This window comes from Brassica napus, chromosome C1 (assembly GCF_020379485.1).
Source record: "Brassica napus cultivar Da-Ae chromosome C1, Da-Ae, whole genome shotgun sequence".
NCBI lineage: Eukaryota > Viridiplantae > Streptophyta > Magnoliopsida > Brassicales > Brassicaceae > Brassica > Brassica napus.
The window spans coordinates 16,930,502-16,949,161 of record NC_063444.1 but is presented as its reverse complement, the minus strand read 5'-3'; the positions used below and the strand labels follow the sequence as shown (position 1 = coordinate 16,949,161).

The 18,660-nt window shown below is 33.0% G+C and overlaps 2 protein-coding genes and 1 long non-coding RNA gene across 5 annotated transcripts; all 3 read right to left on the bottom strand.

The window, feature by feature from the left end:
* Positions 1 to 1,105: 1,105 nt before the first annotated feature.
* LOC106437075 (peroxisomal acyl-coenzyme A oxidase 1) lies at positions 1,106 to 5,456 on the bottom strand. 2 transcript variants are annotated; one of them, XM_022696644.2, is made up of 14 exons: positions 4,763 to 5,456; positions 4,550 to 4,658; positions 4,404 to 4,465; positions 4,122 to 4,331; positions 3,947 to 4,034; positions 3,668 to 3,830; positions 3,352 to 3,550; positions 3,016 to 3,213; positions 2,679 to 2,810; positions 2,248 to 2,368; positions 2,043 to 2,153; positions 1,867 to 1,951; positions 1,585 to 1,768; positions 1,106 to 1,494 (listed from the first exon to the last, which is right to left on the bottom strand). In XM_022696644.2, exons 1-14 carry the CDS (start codon positions 4,898 to 4,900, stop codon positions 1,285 to 1,287), a joined length of 2,010 nt encoding a protein of 669 aa, XP_022552365.1. In that variant the 5' UTR covers positions 4,901 to 5,456; the 3' UTR covers positions 1,106 to 1,284. The 2 variants fall into 2 exon arrangements, with proteins under 2 accessions (XP_022552365.1, XP_013733464.1); XM_013878010.3 differs by having other exon boundaries at positions 1,867 to 1,936.
* A 5,697-nt stretch (positions 5,457 to 11,153) lies between these two features.
* Positions 11,154 to 11,803, bottom strand: LOC106437088. The gene is made up of 2 exons (XR_001287219.3): positions 11,581 to 11,803; positions 11,154 to 11,417 (listed from the first exon to the last, which is right to left on the bottom strand). It is a non-coding gene; the product is annotated as an uncharacterized LOC106437088 (long non-coding RNA).
* A 4,348-nt stretch (positions 11,804 to 16,151) lies between these two features.
* On the bottom strand, positions 16,152 to 17,624 carry LOC125575355 (2-oxoglutarate-Fe(II) type oxidoreductase hxnY-like). 2 transcript variants are annotated; one of them, XR_007317930.1, is made up of 7 exons: positions 17,371 to 17,624; positions 17,155 to 17,258; positions 17,011 to 17,069; positions 16,876 to 16,931; positions 16,751 to 16,796; positions 16,583 to 16,662; positions 16,152 to 16,476 (listed from the first exon to the last, which is right to left on the bottom strand). XR_007317930.1 is itself a non-coding variant. In XM_048744346.1 (6 exons), exons 2-6 carry the CDS (start codon positions 17,194 to 17,196, stop codon positions 16,209 to 16,211), a joined length of 630 nt encoding a protein of 209 aa, XP_048600303.1. In that variant the 5' UTR covers positions 17,197 to 17,258; positions 17,371 to 17,623; the 3' UTR covers positions 16,152 to 16,208. The 2 variants fall into 2 exon arrangements, 1 of the variants encoding a protein (XP_048600303.1); XM_048744346.1 differs by having other exon boundaries at positions 16,751 to 16,931; positions 17,371 to 17,623.
* Positions 17,625 to 18,660: the final 1,036 nt, after the last annotated feature.

Below are 18,660 nucleotides of genomic sequence, written 5' to 3'. Positions count from 1 at the left end.
AACTAGAAATAATTATTTGATAGTAATTTATTTTTTTCTGAAATTTTACAGAGAAGATAATTGTAATAGGTTTTATGATAGTAATTTTCTTTTTCTAAAATCTTAAACAAAATTGTAAAAGAGTATTTAATATTATTATTTTTATTGTAAATAAAAACGAGATTTATAAAATAGAATGTTTTCCTTTAAAAAAAATCCTAACAAAATAAAATTTTAAAGAATTATTTAATAAAACATTAAATTATTACATAAGAACATGTATAATATTGTCATTGACTCGATTGGTGTATTTGACTTTCAATTTTTTTTACTTTTCATTCAGTTTTTTATTTCAGATTTTGTTCAGTTTAAACGTTTAGATATACTATTTTATCTAATCCTAAGTACAAAGTTTATAACAATTCATCTATGTATCATGACTATAAAATACAAATATTAACTTAAACTTATGTGTAAAAATAGTTTTTAATTATAAAATAAATCTCAAACAACATATGCAAAAAAACAATCATAAAACTATAATAAATTATTTATTATTTTTTATTTTTTATTAAATTAGAACATCACACAAAACCCGTTGCAACGCAACAAGCTCATATCTTGTATTATATATATGTTAAAGATTATCACATGTAGTAACAAACTTGTTGGAGACCATCATAACGAGACGCCAGCTTCCGATCTAAAGTTTCATAACAAGTGAAATAGAACCGTCCACGCTAGACTTCACTTTTACCTATACATATACCTTTGTTGACCTATTTGTTGTTTCGTCCACTTGTTCCAACCATGATCCAACACTATATATTGACATTACAATGCCTCTTGCAGAGGCTCGGAAGATGATTGAATCCAAGTTTAGAAAAGGATTTGATGAGTAAAGTGGGATACTCCATATAGTCCATTCGATTTCAATTTAAACAACTATTCACCCCGTACAGGTAAGGTACAAGGAGTGTCTTTCGGTATAGTGAGAATATGACGTTCTGCATCAAAGTAAAAACTAACTATTCTCTCTATCACTGATCTGAACCCTCCTCTAGATTCTAAATCTTCGGAAAAGTAACATTGACCCCCGTTGGATTAATGTATTGAGGATTAAGACTTTTAGCAACCAGACATAACTTATGTTATAATTTAAAAATAGTACTAAAACTCCGCCGTATGTGTCAGCCATTACATTTGCTACAAATAAATAAGGGTATAGCCAGTTTTTAAACCGGCGAATTTATTCAAGACAATAATACTGAAAAGAGAAGAAGAATGTGTTATAAAGCAAACTCTTCAGAGCCTGGCGGTACGAAGCTGCTGCTTGATCAAGGGTCGAATGTATTCCTGGTACCCATCAGGAACCACCGAGTCGTTCAATGGATCCTTCCATGCTTCCTCAAAGAGCTTCGGGTATACATTACCGTCATAACGTCCTAGCACCGAGTTCAAGTAATGGTCGGTGTAGTTGAAGGCGTCCACAAGCGCAACCGCATTAGGGCGGACCTATAACAAGGACCACAAAACATGTTGATTTTATAAACTACTCGGCTTTTGAAGGAACAAAATGCAAAGAAACTGAGAGAGATGACGAACCTGTGAGTATAAGGAACGGAGCTGGTCATTGGCGAGAGAGGCTTGTTTGGGAGTGATGGAGTTGGTTGAGAGGAAATCTCCGAGGTGTTTATGAAGGATATGGAGAGCGTAAATGTAACACAGATTGTTCAGCTGTTTCTTTACTCCTTTGCCTCCTATGTCTTGCTCTAGCTTAGCTATGAACCTAACCAACAAGACAAAGTTGGTGAAATTGAGGAGCTGACTCGAGAGAATCACCAAGCTTATTTGATCAAAATGTGAAATGGTGAAGAAGAAGCTTACTTGGAAACAACAATCAATTGGCAATGAGCAATTGCGGCCTCAACCAGCTCGGCCAATAGCTCTGAGAATCCTGTAGATATGAGAACTTTTTTTTGTGAGAAACCTTTGTAGAGTTTGGTCCTTTGGCTTAAGATCTGACATTGCTTCTCTGGATTCATGGAGTTAGGAAAGTATACCTTGTTCTTGATTCTCAAACTTGCTGAGATTTTTGGCACAAGCAACGGCCATTCGCAGAGCCCTTGCTTCAAAAGCTTCCACTACCACAGCAGGGTTTAACCAATCCTCAGCTACATGCCCAAATAATAAAATCATCATCATTAACCAGGAAGCCGTATGTAGTGGGGAGAAAGAAAAAAAAAACATATGAACTTGAAAACTCACCTTTTTGAACACCAGAACGGCATTGCAAAAGATGTTGTGCCCGAGCCATATAAGCAGTTGTGCCAACAGGAGCCTTTCCAGATCCCAGCTGGGACACTGTCTTCATGAGAAATCTAGCAACCTACAAAACACCGTTTTTTGAACAATTACGTGAATAACCGCAAATGCCAGCAGACCCGTTCTTATTCTTTGGAAAAAAAAAAAAGATTTGGGAAGCACAATGAACCAAAAAAACATAAAAATATAGCTAAATGTGTGTAAGCAGTGGAAATGAGAAAACCTGCATATCATAATATCTAAGGACAAAGCTCACAACCAAAAGTTCAGAGCCATAAGCTGAATACCCACATGCTAATAAATCTATCCGTGCTGACACTGTTGTTCTAGTATGTGAGAATAGTTCGAACTTAATAAAGTTAGATAACAAATACCTGCAACTGTAGCACAATGTTGTCTCCTTCATATGTACAGGCAGGAACATATACAGCAAACAGCTCAGGGAGCCCACTGCACCACAAGTAACCATGTCCACCACATAACTTACGACATTCTTCAATGCCATCCTGCAACCAACAGTAAGCTTAAGCTGACTTTTCAAGTCTTAATACAACAAGAGCTGTTTATTTATATTACAATATGAGATAAATCTTAGGAATCTACTTATGTAATAGAGTGGAAATTGAATGTGAGCGGTGGACCCCCTAGAGGAACAAAACCGATTAGTCTAGTCTAGTCCAGTGAGCTTAAAGGATCAGTTCTGGAGTGTACCGCAGTGGCTGTGGTGGTGAGAGATTTCAGTCCTGCAGTGCATGCATGAGCCTCAGGCAATGTTGAGAAATCACTGGCCTGCAGTCTTGCAGTTACATCCGTGTACAGCCATTTAAGCCACTCCCCCACAAATCGGAATGCATATGCCGATGCCAACAAAGGAAATAGCCTGTTTTGCTGAGTTTTATAATCAATCACCTGCGGAGATAGTATGCAGTAATACATTATATTCCCTTTTCTAGACAACATAATGGCCACCCACGTTAGTGAGAGTTAGAAAAAATAATACTAACAACCATGAGGATCCTTTCTTGTAAAATGAGCGTGAATAAGTACCTGAGTCTCAATGCCACCATTCTGGGCGCCAAACTGCCTCCGTACTGCGCTGTACCTTGTAGCTATGCAAACAGCTCTAGATAGTGCATTCGAAGCATCTGCCACAATTGTTTGTCTCACATACACCATAGTACCATACATTAGCTGCTTTGGAACATCCGATGGAACATATTTTCCTTCCCTTGTAACTTTTGCCAGCCTGAAACGTTTTGGAAGAAGAGAAAAATGCACAGAACCATAAGCCCATATTTCAGTACAAGCCATTTCCTCCAGCGCTATCAGTATAACCAAAGAAAATGACTAAGAGAAAGAGGACCTCATGAGCATTTGATTTCTGGGAATGCGAACTTGATCAAACATAAGAAAACCGTTGTCCATAGAATTGTATGCTCCATTACCCATCTTCGTCCCGATATCACCAACAATTATATTCGGAAGAGGAGAATGATCTTCTAAGCTACGCAGTTGCACAATGAATCCTGGGAGAGGAAATTAGGCAATAAAATTAAATACCGAGCAAGTTAAAATGGAACAAAAGATTAAAAAAAAAAAAAAAAAAAAAAAAAAAAAAAAAAAAAAAAATCCCAGTGCATACCATGGACACCATAGTCTTTGCCGTCAGTGATGAGACGAGCGTAAACAACAGCATGGGTAGAAACTTTTCCCAAGCCACCAGGCCACCACTATTCAACAATCAAAGACAGATGAAAATCTCAAGACAGATAAGAGAGAGTGCAATCTCAAAATCAAGGACGGGTTGTTCTACTCACTTTGGATGAAGTCTGAGTTGGGCTGTGGATCACAAACTCATCCGTCTTGGGATCAAAAGTGGCGGTTGTCTCAAGTCCTTGAACATTAGAGCCATGACCAAGCTCAGTTTGTGCATAACACCCAATAATCTGCATCTTATTGGCCAGAGACAACCATTTCTCTTGCTGCTCCTCTGTACCCTGCCCCTTGATAGCAGGCACAAACATTCCCTAGAGAAAAAAAAAAACATGAATTAACGAACCAAAGAAGAAACTATTAACTATGGAGGCGCAGGGAGGTACCCAGTGAAGATCAACAAAGGCAGGCTGATCAACAAAGAACCTCAACCTTCCTGCTTCTTCCTCTGTAACCACACAACAGTCAAAACGACGTCATTTCGAAGCCCTTATTAGCAATAAGGTGCGTGAGAGAAGAAAAAAATCGATACCGGTGAGACGAAGCTCGATGATCCTCTTCCAAGCGTGAGCACATTTCTTCAACGTGCTCTTGAACAGCTCCTTCCTGCTCAACCTAGCTCTATCGCTTTTCTCGAATACCTTACAGAATATATAACACGAAATTCACGAATCGATCGATTACACAGGAAACAAAATCCCTAACCGTAATCATACATATAATCGATGAAATCGAGAAGACTCACCGGATCGGTGGCGACGAGGCGGGCGATTCGATCGGAAACCTCGAAAGCGTGGCGAGAACCGGCCCAGACGATCTTCATCTCGTCGACATCGAACTCCGCCTTGTTCCTCTCATCGGCTAGGTGATCAATTCCCTCCATGATTATCAATATTACCTACAACTTTTCCCCAGAAAAATAACAAAAGAGAAGAGAGCCAAATGCTTTTGGTGCCGTGCCTCTACCGATTTAATTGCTGAGTAGTTGGGAGAGAGAGATAATAGTAGAAAGAGAAATTGATGAATATTATTTGAGTTTTTTTTTTTTTATGAAATAAATAGATGAATAATATCGGGTTTATCTCATTCTCAGATCCAGTCTTGTCTCAGTATCGACAATAAATAGAAACCCACGTAAAAAATCAGCAATATTTGATTCTTTTCCGTATAAGAACAATTTTTATTCAATGGATAGTGAGACCAAATCTTGTTTAAAAAACGATTATCAACAAGACGGTAGTATCATACAAACGTGTGATAATATATATATTCGGCGAAATGGGAACAATCTGTATGTACGCATGCATTTGAAGATAAACGTTTTGAAATTGAAGATAAACAAAAATGGTAAACTGCTCGCCGGTAAAGAAATGTTAAATCACCAGTGGCGGCCCCACGCTAGAGAAATCGAAGATAAGATAACGTTTTGCCTTCTTATCGGAAGAGATATGGTCGCATTATGCTTGTATTGCATTATGTATGGGCAATTCGAGAATTTTTTTATAAAGAACATAAATCTTAACATGTTTATCAAACAAACTTTATTATAAATATAATGAATTTCCAAATTATTGTTAATGTTTTTGCTCATTTTCTCCGTCCAATGGATTTACTTGTCAACTATGTATGCAGCGTAGTAAAATTCAATTTTAAGTTTTGTTTCCCATCAATCTGTTAGGTGTTAGGTCTTGGCAACGACAAAAGAAAAGTAGGCAACTATTGTCGTTTTGTTATAAGACACTACTTTGTTTTTTTTTTTTTTTAATTGTCGGTCATGCTAGAACCACAGAAAATCAGTCACGTGTAGCAGTATGGTCCAAATACGTAAACTCCGTCCAAGTCCCACGGTTTTTTAGTTTATATATCGTTGACTGATTACTATTTTTCAGGGAAGACATGTTTTCATTACAAATCAAACTTAATTTTTTTTGGTACCTAGGCTTTCATATTAAAAACAGAAAAAATGAAAAATATTAACCTAAAAAAATTATAGTTTAAAGACGGGCCAAATCCAGTGTCAATTTAAGGAAATATATAATTTAGAATTTAGTTGGACTGTTGCAGTAAGCTAGGAAGACAAATTGGTCTTTTCAGTGATAAAAGAAACCGATGGAGTTCCTTCGATGATATCAACGCTCTACAATCGGAGAAACCACAGTTGAATCATAGCTGAGGATGCACGGCTATTTGTCTCCCTAAAGCTGCTAATGTTGTTCCAAATATGTCTATCAATTGAAGCGATGAGTGTATCAACTGATCTGAAAGTTTGTTGATGGAGTTTAGTGTTTCACTCATTCCATAGCCAGTAGATCGACGCCTGATGAGAAAGGATAGTGAGCCGTCGCAGGTCCTTGTTCCCACATAGTGATTGAAGCATATGAATGTTGTCGTCCCGGTTTGATGGAGCTTGAAGTTGACAGTGATGTGCAATCGAGGACCACACCAAACTATTGTAAGAGCAATCAAAAAAGAGATGATTTATGTTCTCTACCTCCGAATTACACAATAAGCAAGCCGGATCAACGCCTTCCATTCCCCAACGGAGAAGTCTATCCTTTGTTGGAAAACGGCCTAACATCACCAGCCAAGTTAAGAAGCTATGTCTCGGAATCCCATAAGAGCACCAAACCACTAAAGCCCATGGAATCGTCGGTTTAGGTCCTTGGATATAAGTGTAAATTTCTCCAGTGCTAAATCTTTCACAAATTTTACCGTAGACTTCCTATTCATAAGTGTCATCTTCCTGAGGAAGAGTCAAATTTTACCGTAGACTTCCTATGCACGATTCCAGCAATAAAGGTCTTTTACTCCTAAACCTCCTTGATCCGTTGTGAGTGTTACCTTCACCCATGCTACTCTAGCGGACTGATGTGCTTCAGCAGTCCCATTCCATAGGAATATACCGCAGAGAGAGTTGATCCTTTTGTACAAATGCGTAGATACATTAAATATTGTTATAAATAAATTTATCATTACAAAATAAATAAATAAAAATCTATAAAAACACATCAACTAAATTTCATTAATTTTTTTTAATATTCAAAAAACTTATTATTAAATTTAATAGTTGAATAATTATTTTGTTCATTTTAATATATTGTGTTTATTTTAGTAATGAAATTATGTTTTATAAAATCATCGATAAGTTTCAAACAAAATTTAAAAAACAAAATTTAAAAAATATTAATTTTTCTAATTTAATTTTAAACCTTTTGGAATAAAAATAACTAAAGTTTGGATGAATTGAATGAAAAATAAATATAGTAGTATTATGTTTCACAAATGAAATTAAATATGATGTTAAAAACTAAACTAAAAGTAAAAACCATTAGGTTATCAACAATTTAGTTCTTTTTTTCATAAATGATTTGTTTTTAATTTGAAAAATTATTTAAACTTTGTTTGAAAGCGTATTAATATATCAATACTATTAAAAGAGAAGGAGTTTTAATAAATCTACCTATGAAAGTCATTTTGGACCCTTTCTTTTTTTCATTTTTTTTGGTCCTATCTTCTATATTATAACAATATGTGACAAGATGTGCCCTTTTTTTACTCAAACTACCAGACTGGTTACATTATTATAATTTTAAACCGTTTAATGGATTAGTAAACCATCGTACCAAAACAAAATAAATTATAAGAGCCACACACTATTTTTAAACCGTGACATATTATAGTTATGAAACTAACAGTAGACCTTTGTACCAAAACTAACTTCGATTATATGACCCACCAGCTATTTCTAAATTTGTAACATATTATACTTATTAAATTAATACGAAAATTACACTTCAAACATGATTTGTATTAAAGACCTAAGACACTATAGGTTATACGATGATACCACATTATTCATCACATCTTTATCCTGCCATCGTGCAACTTTTGTTTGTTAAAATGAAAAACCTTCTTGGATGTTTCACACTGTCTTTACATATCTTCTCTTCCCGAGTGAAAAATCGTATATATGTCAACACATTATTTAATATTACTTATTAAAATATCAATCATGTCTGTATAAAAAAACTTAAAAACACAATAGCTTATACATACCACAATATTCATCAGATAGTATTTACATAATATATACAATTAACTTCAAATACATCACCATCGTACAATATTTTGTTACCAACGTTGCTAATCACATTTTTAAAGATTAACTTCAATTTACAGTTTTAAACGATAAGCTTTGTTGCTAATCACATATCTATATTATTAAAAGAGAAGTAACCATTTGAAAATGTTCTTACTTCGTTAATTAAATTTTCTATTTTTTTTGCTTGTCTTTTTCAGTTGCATTTATAAAATATCCTAAAACGAATAAAACTGCCTAATTTATTACTTGTTTTTTCAGTTACATTAATGAAATATGCTTAAATGAATTTAAACTTCCTATTTTATTGTTTGTCTTTTTCAGTTACCTTAATGAAATATTCTTAAATAAATTTGAACATAATATCATTTAATCAACAAAAAAAACTCATGAGTTATCCTTACGTGCATAATTTTAATAATGAAGATTTTTAAAAACGTGCATCATTAAAATGTTACCTAAAACATGCAGCACTAATATATAACATGCGTCAATAAAACTAGAATTTGACTCAAACAATTGTACGGATATTATTTTCAGTTGATTAAATTTAAAAATAATTATTTATTCAAAAAATATTTAAGAATGACTATGTTTTTAAAAATTATATGGTATTATTTGCTCATAACTCATTTGTCATTTGATAAATTGTTAGAAAGAAAATTTTAGCATAATATAACTCAGTTGTCATTTGCTAAATTTATGGTTTTTATTTATATTTTTTTGTTATTTAATTATAATATTTTCATTTTATATTTGAAAGATAAATGAATTTTCTTTCAAACAATATTTTTGTGAATGTATTTTTTAAAAAATAATCAATTAAAATTGTTATTATCATTGAATATCATTATTTTTGACAAAATTTGAGTTTTCGTTGACATCAAAACTTATCATATTTTAGGATAATTTTAATTTAAAATGTAATTTCCATATTTTTCAAACAAATTCTAAAAATATTTTTTAAATATTTTGTTATAATTGTTAAAAAAATATTGTGTTGCATTTCAAATAAAAAGGTAAAGATATTAAAAATATTCTAATTAAAATATGTAAAATTTAATATAGTTTTAAGGAAATGGTCAAAATAAACAAAATTACACATAAAATAATCATGATTTTTGTTAACTGGGCGGATCATTATTTATATGATATCGCACACGAAAGAAAAATTTCTGTTTTTAAAATTATCTAATTAACTCTATACTCATTTTTTCTAATATTTTTTATATGATATCACACATTCGTAAAAAAAATAGATAGTTTAAGATGCAAAAAAAAATATTTACTTAATGAATATAATATTAACGAATATTACAAATACATCATTTAATAAAATAAATAATTAAAAACTGAAAATTCATATCCGCGCTGGCGCGCGGGTTAGGGTCTAGTATATTATTAAAATAGAAGTCATGACTTAATCCATGTGTGATTTTTTTTTAATTTGGACCACCTCCTAGAAATTTGTTTAAATTATTTTTTGTATAAATATTTGAAGTATTTGAATTATTCTAAAACAAACAAATTAAATAGATATTCCTATATTTTCTCTGAAATTATCTGAATAAAATCGTTTCATATCTTTTTTTACAATATAAATAGATATATTTCATTTTCATTAAAATAAACATTTTGAATATTTAATTAATTTAGTATTTATTTTAAATAAATTTATATTTCATTTTTCACTTAATGTTTTTTAAATATTTAGTTAACGTGTTTACTTAAAAATTAAATGTATATTTCATGGTAACTAAAACAAACTTTTTAAGTATCTAATTAATTTTGTAATTATAACTAAACTCATGTACAATTTTTTTATTAAATTTATGATATTAATTTAATATAATACTTTTCAATTAATTTTTTGATCCTTAGCCAATAAGATTTTTAATTTAAAATTTTGTATCACGTGATTTAAACTATGCTATCACTGAAAAATTAAAAAAAAAATAGTTAAATTATTGAATGTGAAGTATAAAATTGTTGTGTTTTAAAATCTTATATTAAATAATTAGTAATATTGTAAATATTATAATTAATCATGTAAAACAAATAATTATGTTTGTAAAAATAAAAATAATCACTCGCACGGTTGTGTGGGTAGAGGTCTAATTTTTGCTTAAAATAAATATAACTTCAGTATTAAAATGATCATAATTTTTAAATTAGTGTAATAAAATAAAGAAAATCACTATTTGAAGTATTAAATTGGATAGCAAAAAAAATTAAAGCATTAAAAAAAGCTTAACTAAATTTAGTAAGAACATTTTTCTGGAAATTTTCCCAAATAAACATTATTTTATAATTTTAATGCAGTTTTATATTAATTTATCTAGTTATCTTTTTAATCTGTGTAAAAAACTTGAAATCATATCTAGTTTAAGATAGAGGAAATAGTTTTTCTTTTTACATCAACATAAACAGACTCATCTAAGATTCTGCAAACCAGAACGATAACTCTGCATCTTTGTGAACAACATGAAATTGTATGTGGGCTATGCTCCAGCTCATGGGTTCGATCAAGGCAGAGCATAGAAAGAGAGATAGCACAATTTCATGCAAAACGTAAAAGTGGAATACGAACATTTCATTATTTCAATCAAAAACATTTCTTTACATTTAGTAACAGAAAGCCATAGACTAGGACTAAATGGCGTAGGCTAGCTCTAATCAACAAACCTCCAAAATCGAGAAGCTACAAGGTAAACTAACACTCACATTCCAGGTACATTTTCCCAAATAAGTGTCTGTCTCGATCCGTCTGCATCGGTGAGTCTCTCACCAGAATTTTTCACTAATTATACTAATATTTGATTCAGAAAAGCTTTTACTATAAATTTCTCAGGTTTTCTGAGAAATTCACCAATTAAATCAACACAATAATAACACAAGGCTCTCTTCAGAGAATGACACATCAGACTTTTAGAAGCTTGTGAAACTGCCATATCAATAAATGAAAAAAAGTAAAAAACCAATCAAAACATTTCAGTTCTACACATCATTTTTAGTAAAATGTACATAAGCATACACATTTGTTTAATAAGCGACTTTGTTATAAACACAATAATAGCACAAGTTTCTCTCCAGGGAATGACACATCAGACTTTTAGAAGCCTGTGAAACTGCCATGTCAATAAATGAAAAAAATAGAAAACCAATCAAAACATTTCATTTCTACACATCATTTTTAGTAAAATGCACATAAGCATACACATTTGTTTAATAAGCTACTTTGTTAATATCAAACCAATTTGGGGCATAACCAATAGCTCCATCGTAGCCAAGTAGATTCTTCCTGCAATATTTTGGGTTTAGTCGTAGATCTCGATTTCTCATCAATGTCACACAGACCGGAAAGAAAAAAAATACATGAAATATATATACAATGAAGAGATAGTTATATTTAGGGTTTATAACTATTAATTGCAGCACAATTAACTGGATAAAGAGCACTTTACCTCACGGCAAGGCTCACGGTTGATGATGGTGGCTCCGTCGGAAAGGGTGTGGCTGATGACATGGCTGTGAGCTTCGGTTGTGCTTAACTCACAGTGGTGAAGAGCAATGACAGATCGCATCTCTTTGGACAGCACCTTCCTCTTGGCACACGACTGAACAACACGACGACAAGAGTGGCGATAGAATCATGGACTCCGCAGTGACAGCGCAGCTTTCCGGTGGACTGTGATAACTCTGACGTCGAGCGATTGTAGTGAGAAGAGCGGTTGAAGATTGAGACAAGAGATGGTGATGATCGCAACATTCCTCTCCATATCGGTACAGTTACAACGTCAAATTAAAAGAAGAACATAAGTAAAAAGAAGTTGAGAAGAGAAGGAATAAGAGAGAGGTATACAATTGGAGAGATCGAAGAAGGAGAGGGGATGGGAAAGGCGGCGCAGGTTTTAGAGAAAGAGGTACTTACGTCAATATTATTATTTTTTCCATCTGAAAGTATATTATTACCAAAGACAAAAAACTACAAGAGGGCCACAGAGACAAGTCCAAACTATTATCAAACAAAAGAAAGACCACAAACGGCCCACCATAAACACCCAAGAACGAGGCTGAAGATTAAGGCCCGAAACAGAACCCCCTCCCAAAAAGACACGTACACAACACGTGTTCAACGACGAAGGATAACGTGTCCGATGCAGAGGAAACCGTCTCCTGCCTCCACCGACAAGATCTTACGCCGGCGCCCAAACCCATCGGCGCCGTATCAAACACCGTCTTCACCGGTTAACACATCACCGGACCTAATCAGTAACCACCAGAATTCAACCTAAACGAGGAGCCACGCCAATTCTTTCACCACTTTCACCGTTTCCAGAAACACATCCCACCGTGTCCCACCGCAGCCAAATCGGGAATACAATTCTCCACCATCTTTTCCGGCCTCAAACTTCTCCATCGATCCAAACAAAGCGATCGATCACCGGATTCCACCGGGAACCAAAGCCGAATGATTTCGCTTGGAAGATCGCGAAAACATCGGAGTCAAAGCCAGCTACACCGCGTCATAGAGACCACCGTGCACCAGAGTCATTGTCGTGAACCAGAAAGGAGAAAGAAAACGGGACCACCGCGACTTTCTCTATCTCTCAAGAAATCTTATGAGAGAAGGGAGAGAGAGTCTACCATCCCATGTGCTCAGCTACTTCTTCCTTAAGGTTTTTTAGGTACTTACGTCAATATAAATACCTACACGGCTTGAGAAGGATTAAATAATTGGCTTGGGTTCTAAAATTAATTAATTGAACCAAACAAACCGAATTTAGAAAGGAAACACCGGGTCAGGTCGTTACAATTTTGACTTGTCCCAATCAAAAGTTTGATCGCCAATGTCCACATGAGACAGATTAAAGACTACCTAAAGATGTTAATAACTTTAAATTTAAACAACTTGGTACTAAAAAAATCTTCAAATATTAATAACTTTAAATTTAAACAAATAACAATTATCAAATTGAAAATATTTTAATAAAAAATACGGAAACAATTCCCACGGCATAGCGTGGATGTTTACCTAGTATTAATATAATTAGTGAAAGACTCATCAAAGTAGATGTTCTAAGGACATTGCTAAAAGAGAAAGAGTATGAAGACATTTACAATCTAAACTAAGAAATTTTCAGATGTCAAAAAAAGACTAAGAAACATTCACCTGAAGTCCTGGAACTCCATTAGTCAAGAAGAGTGACCATTCCAAAATCTGAGTGAGCTGAGGCCCCATATGTTTCTACATCCGACTAAACCACTTCACCCCTTTTTGTGTGCGCAAACCACTTCATCTATATTATAACAGATGCAGATATGATCCACTGATTACATATATTTTGATAAATGTACCCTTGCTTGGTAAAGATCCAACTCTTATCAACGTTCATTATCAATAATATCAATCTAACCAGAAATTGATGTACGTCGATGTATAGCGTAAAAGGCGAACAACTGCTGTAGGATCATTAAGTCCCCGACTTGTTGAAGTCCTCATCTAAATCCAATACCAAGGCAATCAAGCCGAGCATTTCCTACCCACACACCTTAAAGCAGCAAAGCAAAATATCAAACACCAACAAGCAAGTCAAATCAGGAAACTAAAATGGAAGTTCAAAGGAGGAGATATATATGAAATTACATATCTCTTTTACATTTATAAGTTGAATATTTCAAGAACAGACATGAACATAAGATTGTAGATTTGTACTACCGATCTCATCGCCTAGAATAGCATATATGTATCCCTACCATCAAAGTTCAAATCTAATTGTTGATACGAACTTGAAACCTATTTTCAACTAAAAATGTATAGAGAAGACGTGCATCTATGATGATTTAATTTTTTTGTTCAATAATTACTTTGCAGAAAAATGAAAAAGGAACAGGCAAGCTTACAGGACATTCTTGTAGTAATATTCCATGGTTTGTAGTAATATCCACTTTGCAGGATTGTATGCTATCTTTTCCTCTTGTGGGAGGTTAATGAAGCCTTTGCTATCCCTGAAAACACTCCCTTCTATCAATTCTTCCGGGACGCCATGACTCTTTACATAGAAGAGTCCTTGTTCAAGACATGCCTTATTAAAGACGCAACAACATCGAACAGTTTTAAAAGTAGCATAGAGAACTGTTTTTCGAAATTCAGCATGCTCTTAGTCTTATCGTTTTGACTGATATATGGTCCAAAAGTTAGAGCACGATTATTGGGGAGTTCTTAGGGTGAGATTCTTAGCGGAATATAAGAACCCGTCTCTTAACTTTTAACTAAAAAAGCTAAGAACCGATATTATGCTCTTAGTACAAATATCAGTGAATGCACAAGAGGGATCTAATGGGTTTCACTATAGATTTGGCCCATCTAGTTACGAGGCCCATTTAACAATATTAAGGTTTATCAACAACGTAGAGGCAGCAGAAACTTTCTAGTATTTGATGACACAACACACGGGAAAACCACTATTTCGTGCCCAACAAATCGCGATATGTTCAATTCATATCCGGCTTATATGATCGTACAGAAATATACATGTACTTCCGAAAATTTCAAATAACATATATGTTGTTTACTTTTTTGAAGAAAACATACATTAGTCGTCCTATCATCTATGCTGACGTAGATGTTATGTCATCAATTTTTGCTGACAAAGAAGATGCCACGTGTACAATTTTTTTTTTTTAAAAAAAATCAATCCTTTTAGAAAACATAAACATTTATAAATTTTTATTATTTAGTAAAATGAACAAAATTAACTAAATTAACTAAATAATGAAATTTTAATCATATATAAGAGATATATTCATTATAATGTTTTGATGCTATCAATTACTCTTATGTTAATCTTGGTTATGTGTTTGTATAGAAAAATTTAGATCGGTTATGTAATAATGCGAATAATTTTGTTTTAATAGATTAAGAATTTATAATATGTTAATCTAAATTCTTTAAATGTAAACAACATAACAATGATTAATCGAAAGTAACACGACTACAACACTAGCATTGAAATTGAATCATTACAACACATATATAACTCTTATTAAGACGGGATTGTGATAGGATCCAAACATTTAAAAATATATCTCTTATATAAGATTAAAATTTTATTATTTAATTAATTTTTGTTTATTTTACTAAATAATAAAAGTTTATAAAAATTTACATTTTCTAAAAAAATATTTTTATAAAAAGAGTATTTTGTTTTTTTAATATTGTAGATGTGGCATATTCGTCAGCAAATTAGATGATGTGACTGATGATGTGACGACTAGCGTAGATTTTCGCCAAAAAAATAAATATGAATGTTATTTGAAATTTTTGAAAGTATATATATATTTTTGCATATATATTTTTGCATGGTCATATAAACCGGGTATGGATTGAACATATCGCGATATGTTAGACATCAAATAGCTTTTTTTCGCAACACACAAGTCTTTTATTAACAAGGTGAAGTTTCGAGCTTCTCATACATAAATGACTTTTAGGCGGAACGAGAGTACGAAATGAGGTAGGGCTGGGAAAATAAACCGAACCCGAAAACCCAAACCGAACCCGATCCAATAAAAATGAATCCGAACCGATTCGAATGTGGCATAAATACCGAATGGATCTTGTTTTATGGTATTTTGGTTTATGGGTATTATCCGAACCGAATCCGAACCTAAATGGATACCCGATAGAACCCGAAACATTCAAAATTTTCAAAAAGAACTTGTACCAAACATGATATCAATTCCTAATATGTATTCAAAATATATTGAACATCTAAAATAATTATCTATTATATGAAGATTGATGGTTGAAGGTGGCGGTTGAAGGTTGAAGTTTTTAGATTTTGGTTTTGTTTTCATTGAATAATGTTTTTCATTTCATGAGAAATTGATTTTCGTTTTATGCTTTCATTTATTTGGTTTTCTTTCTATCAATAACTATGTTTACCTTTCACTTGATTTGATCACATTTGATGTTCCTTTTTTTTAAACCGATTTTATTTATGTTTTGGTTACAAAATATGTACAAATTAAGTATTTTAAAACAAAAGAACCGATTTTACTTACTTTTTGGTTACAAAGTAGATATAAATCAGCTACATTTAAACCGAAGAACCGATTGGGACCCAGACCAGAAAGTACATCGGGTTGTACCGGTTCTTTGAAGATTTACTAACCCCGACCCGAACCCGATAGAATCCGAACCGGTCCCGAACCGAATTTTCATATAACCCGAATGAGACTGATTTTTATAAACCCGAAAAACAGAAACCCGATTGGGACCCCGAATGTACATGCCTAAGATGAGGGATTGGCTGAATCGCTCGTGGAAATAATCACTGGTTCGGACCGGTGGAAACCTGAGGGGTAACAAATTCACAAATCAACCTTTTTGGTTTTTTGATTAAGGACCAAAACTTTTTATTAGTTCAAAATCACCCCCAACAATCAAAATTCAGATAATACCTAGGAGGGTATGTTTGACTACAACAACTCTCCAAGCACTCCACAACACAGTTTGGGTCTGGATCTAGAAATACAGCCACCTTTCAAGTAATTAAACCAACAAATATTAGATAGAATGATGATTAGTAAAACAGAGTCACAACAGAAGAAATGTGTGTATGTTCATACCGAGTAACGTTCTTCTCCCACTGACAACACTCTATGCATTGTTGATCTATAAAACGCACATAAGACTGAGGTTTTGAAATCAATATAATGCCCTGAAATGAAAAGGTTGAACTTTTGGTGGGTACCGGAAAAGCCCATTAGTCCATCTCTCCATAAGGTCTCCGATGTTGACAACAAAACACTGGTTGTTTACACAAAAGTCTTCATAAGTTTTCAAGGCTTACAGTACAGTGTCAGTCAAAACTGTTAGTATAACTTACCCTTTAATCCCAGGGACATCTTCCCAAACATTTGGTTCTTTATCTTTATCCCTGCAAACCTTTTTTAGTATGTAACCATTTGTTAGAACAATGAAGAAACTCATATTTCTTGATAAGCAAGTTATGAGAGATGAATGCTAATACTTGAAGCCCTGGAACTCCATCTGTTGCAAGAAGAGTTAGCATTCCAAAATCTGAATGAGCAGAGGCCCCACATGGTTCTTCTTCTTTAGATGAATTCAACTCTCCTGTGATGCAACAAAAAATTAAGATTCTCAAAACAATCTCACAATCTGCGACTCGTTTGAAACTGAAATATTATCCCTAACATGCTACAAAAGATTTTTGGTGATTAAAGACCTGAATAACGTAAGAGGCGAACAACTGCTGCTTGATCATTGAAGGCTCCCAATCTTTCAAAGAAGTTCTCTTCCAAATCCAACGCTAAAGCCACTAGGCCAAGCAATTTCTTGCCAACATCCCTAATGAGCAATTAAAAGAATAGAAATAAAAATAATCCAATATTATACAAGAACCAAACAACAAAATTGAATAGCTAGTTGTAGAAAGTTAAAAAAATATTGTCACTAAGCATTTCCTCCTACTTACACAACACTTTTATAATAACTTTCCATGGTTGGCCTCCATAGCGGAAAAAGATCTAATAAAATCCATAAGATAGATCAAATATAAACAAAATAATAAATTATGATTATACAAAAAACTTTTTTTTACCTTCAGAAAGCCATTTATTAGGGTAATGTTTACCTAAACCACCCTCTGAAGATCCAAAAGTGAATTACAACGTATTCTCTCCGTTTTTAATATAAATCGTTTTAGAATTGTGCACGTAGATTAAGAAAATCATTAATTTTTTATATTTTTTAAACAAAAACATCATTAATTATTTACTTAACCACAAATCAACCAATAATAAAATAGAAGGTATATTATCATTGTTCATATAACATTAAGTGTTAATAAATTTTACATAGAAAACCAAAAACGTCATATATTTTGAAACATAAAAATTTCTCTAATACGATTTATATTAAAAAACGGAGAGAGTATAATATAGTATAAGTTTGTGGGGGAACAACTTTCACCATTTTGATGGGCAGATAGAATATAAGTTTGCGGGGGAACAACTTTCACCATTTTAAGCAACAGACACATTGGCAACATAAATTTATAGTGATTTAATTAGCTTCCTTAATAGTGTGATATGTAGAGATCATTATGTCCGATATTTGATTGCAAAATCTCGACTCATTAAGCGGTTTGAAGAAAAAGAAAAAAAAATATCTCGACTCGTTATTGATTTGGTCCCACAGCCTGATTATCTCTCTATTTTCACAACTAGTGTGATTTTAGTATTCAACACACTAATTAAGAAAAACGTTATTTATTTCCTTGATAATTATAACTACTTTTTAAAATCAGTCAATGCACTTTATTTTAATGGTTAAAGTTTAAAGGTTTTTACACGTAGATTTAATGTCTTGCAAACTGCACATTATAAGAAGTCAAGGTTTTAATTTTCGACGAAAACGATTTATTAAACAATTATCCAGACTATGGAAAAAGGTTTACAAGAAATCTTCAATATAGTGCAACTAAATCCGGTCAGGCGTGGATTTTCATAGGACG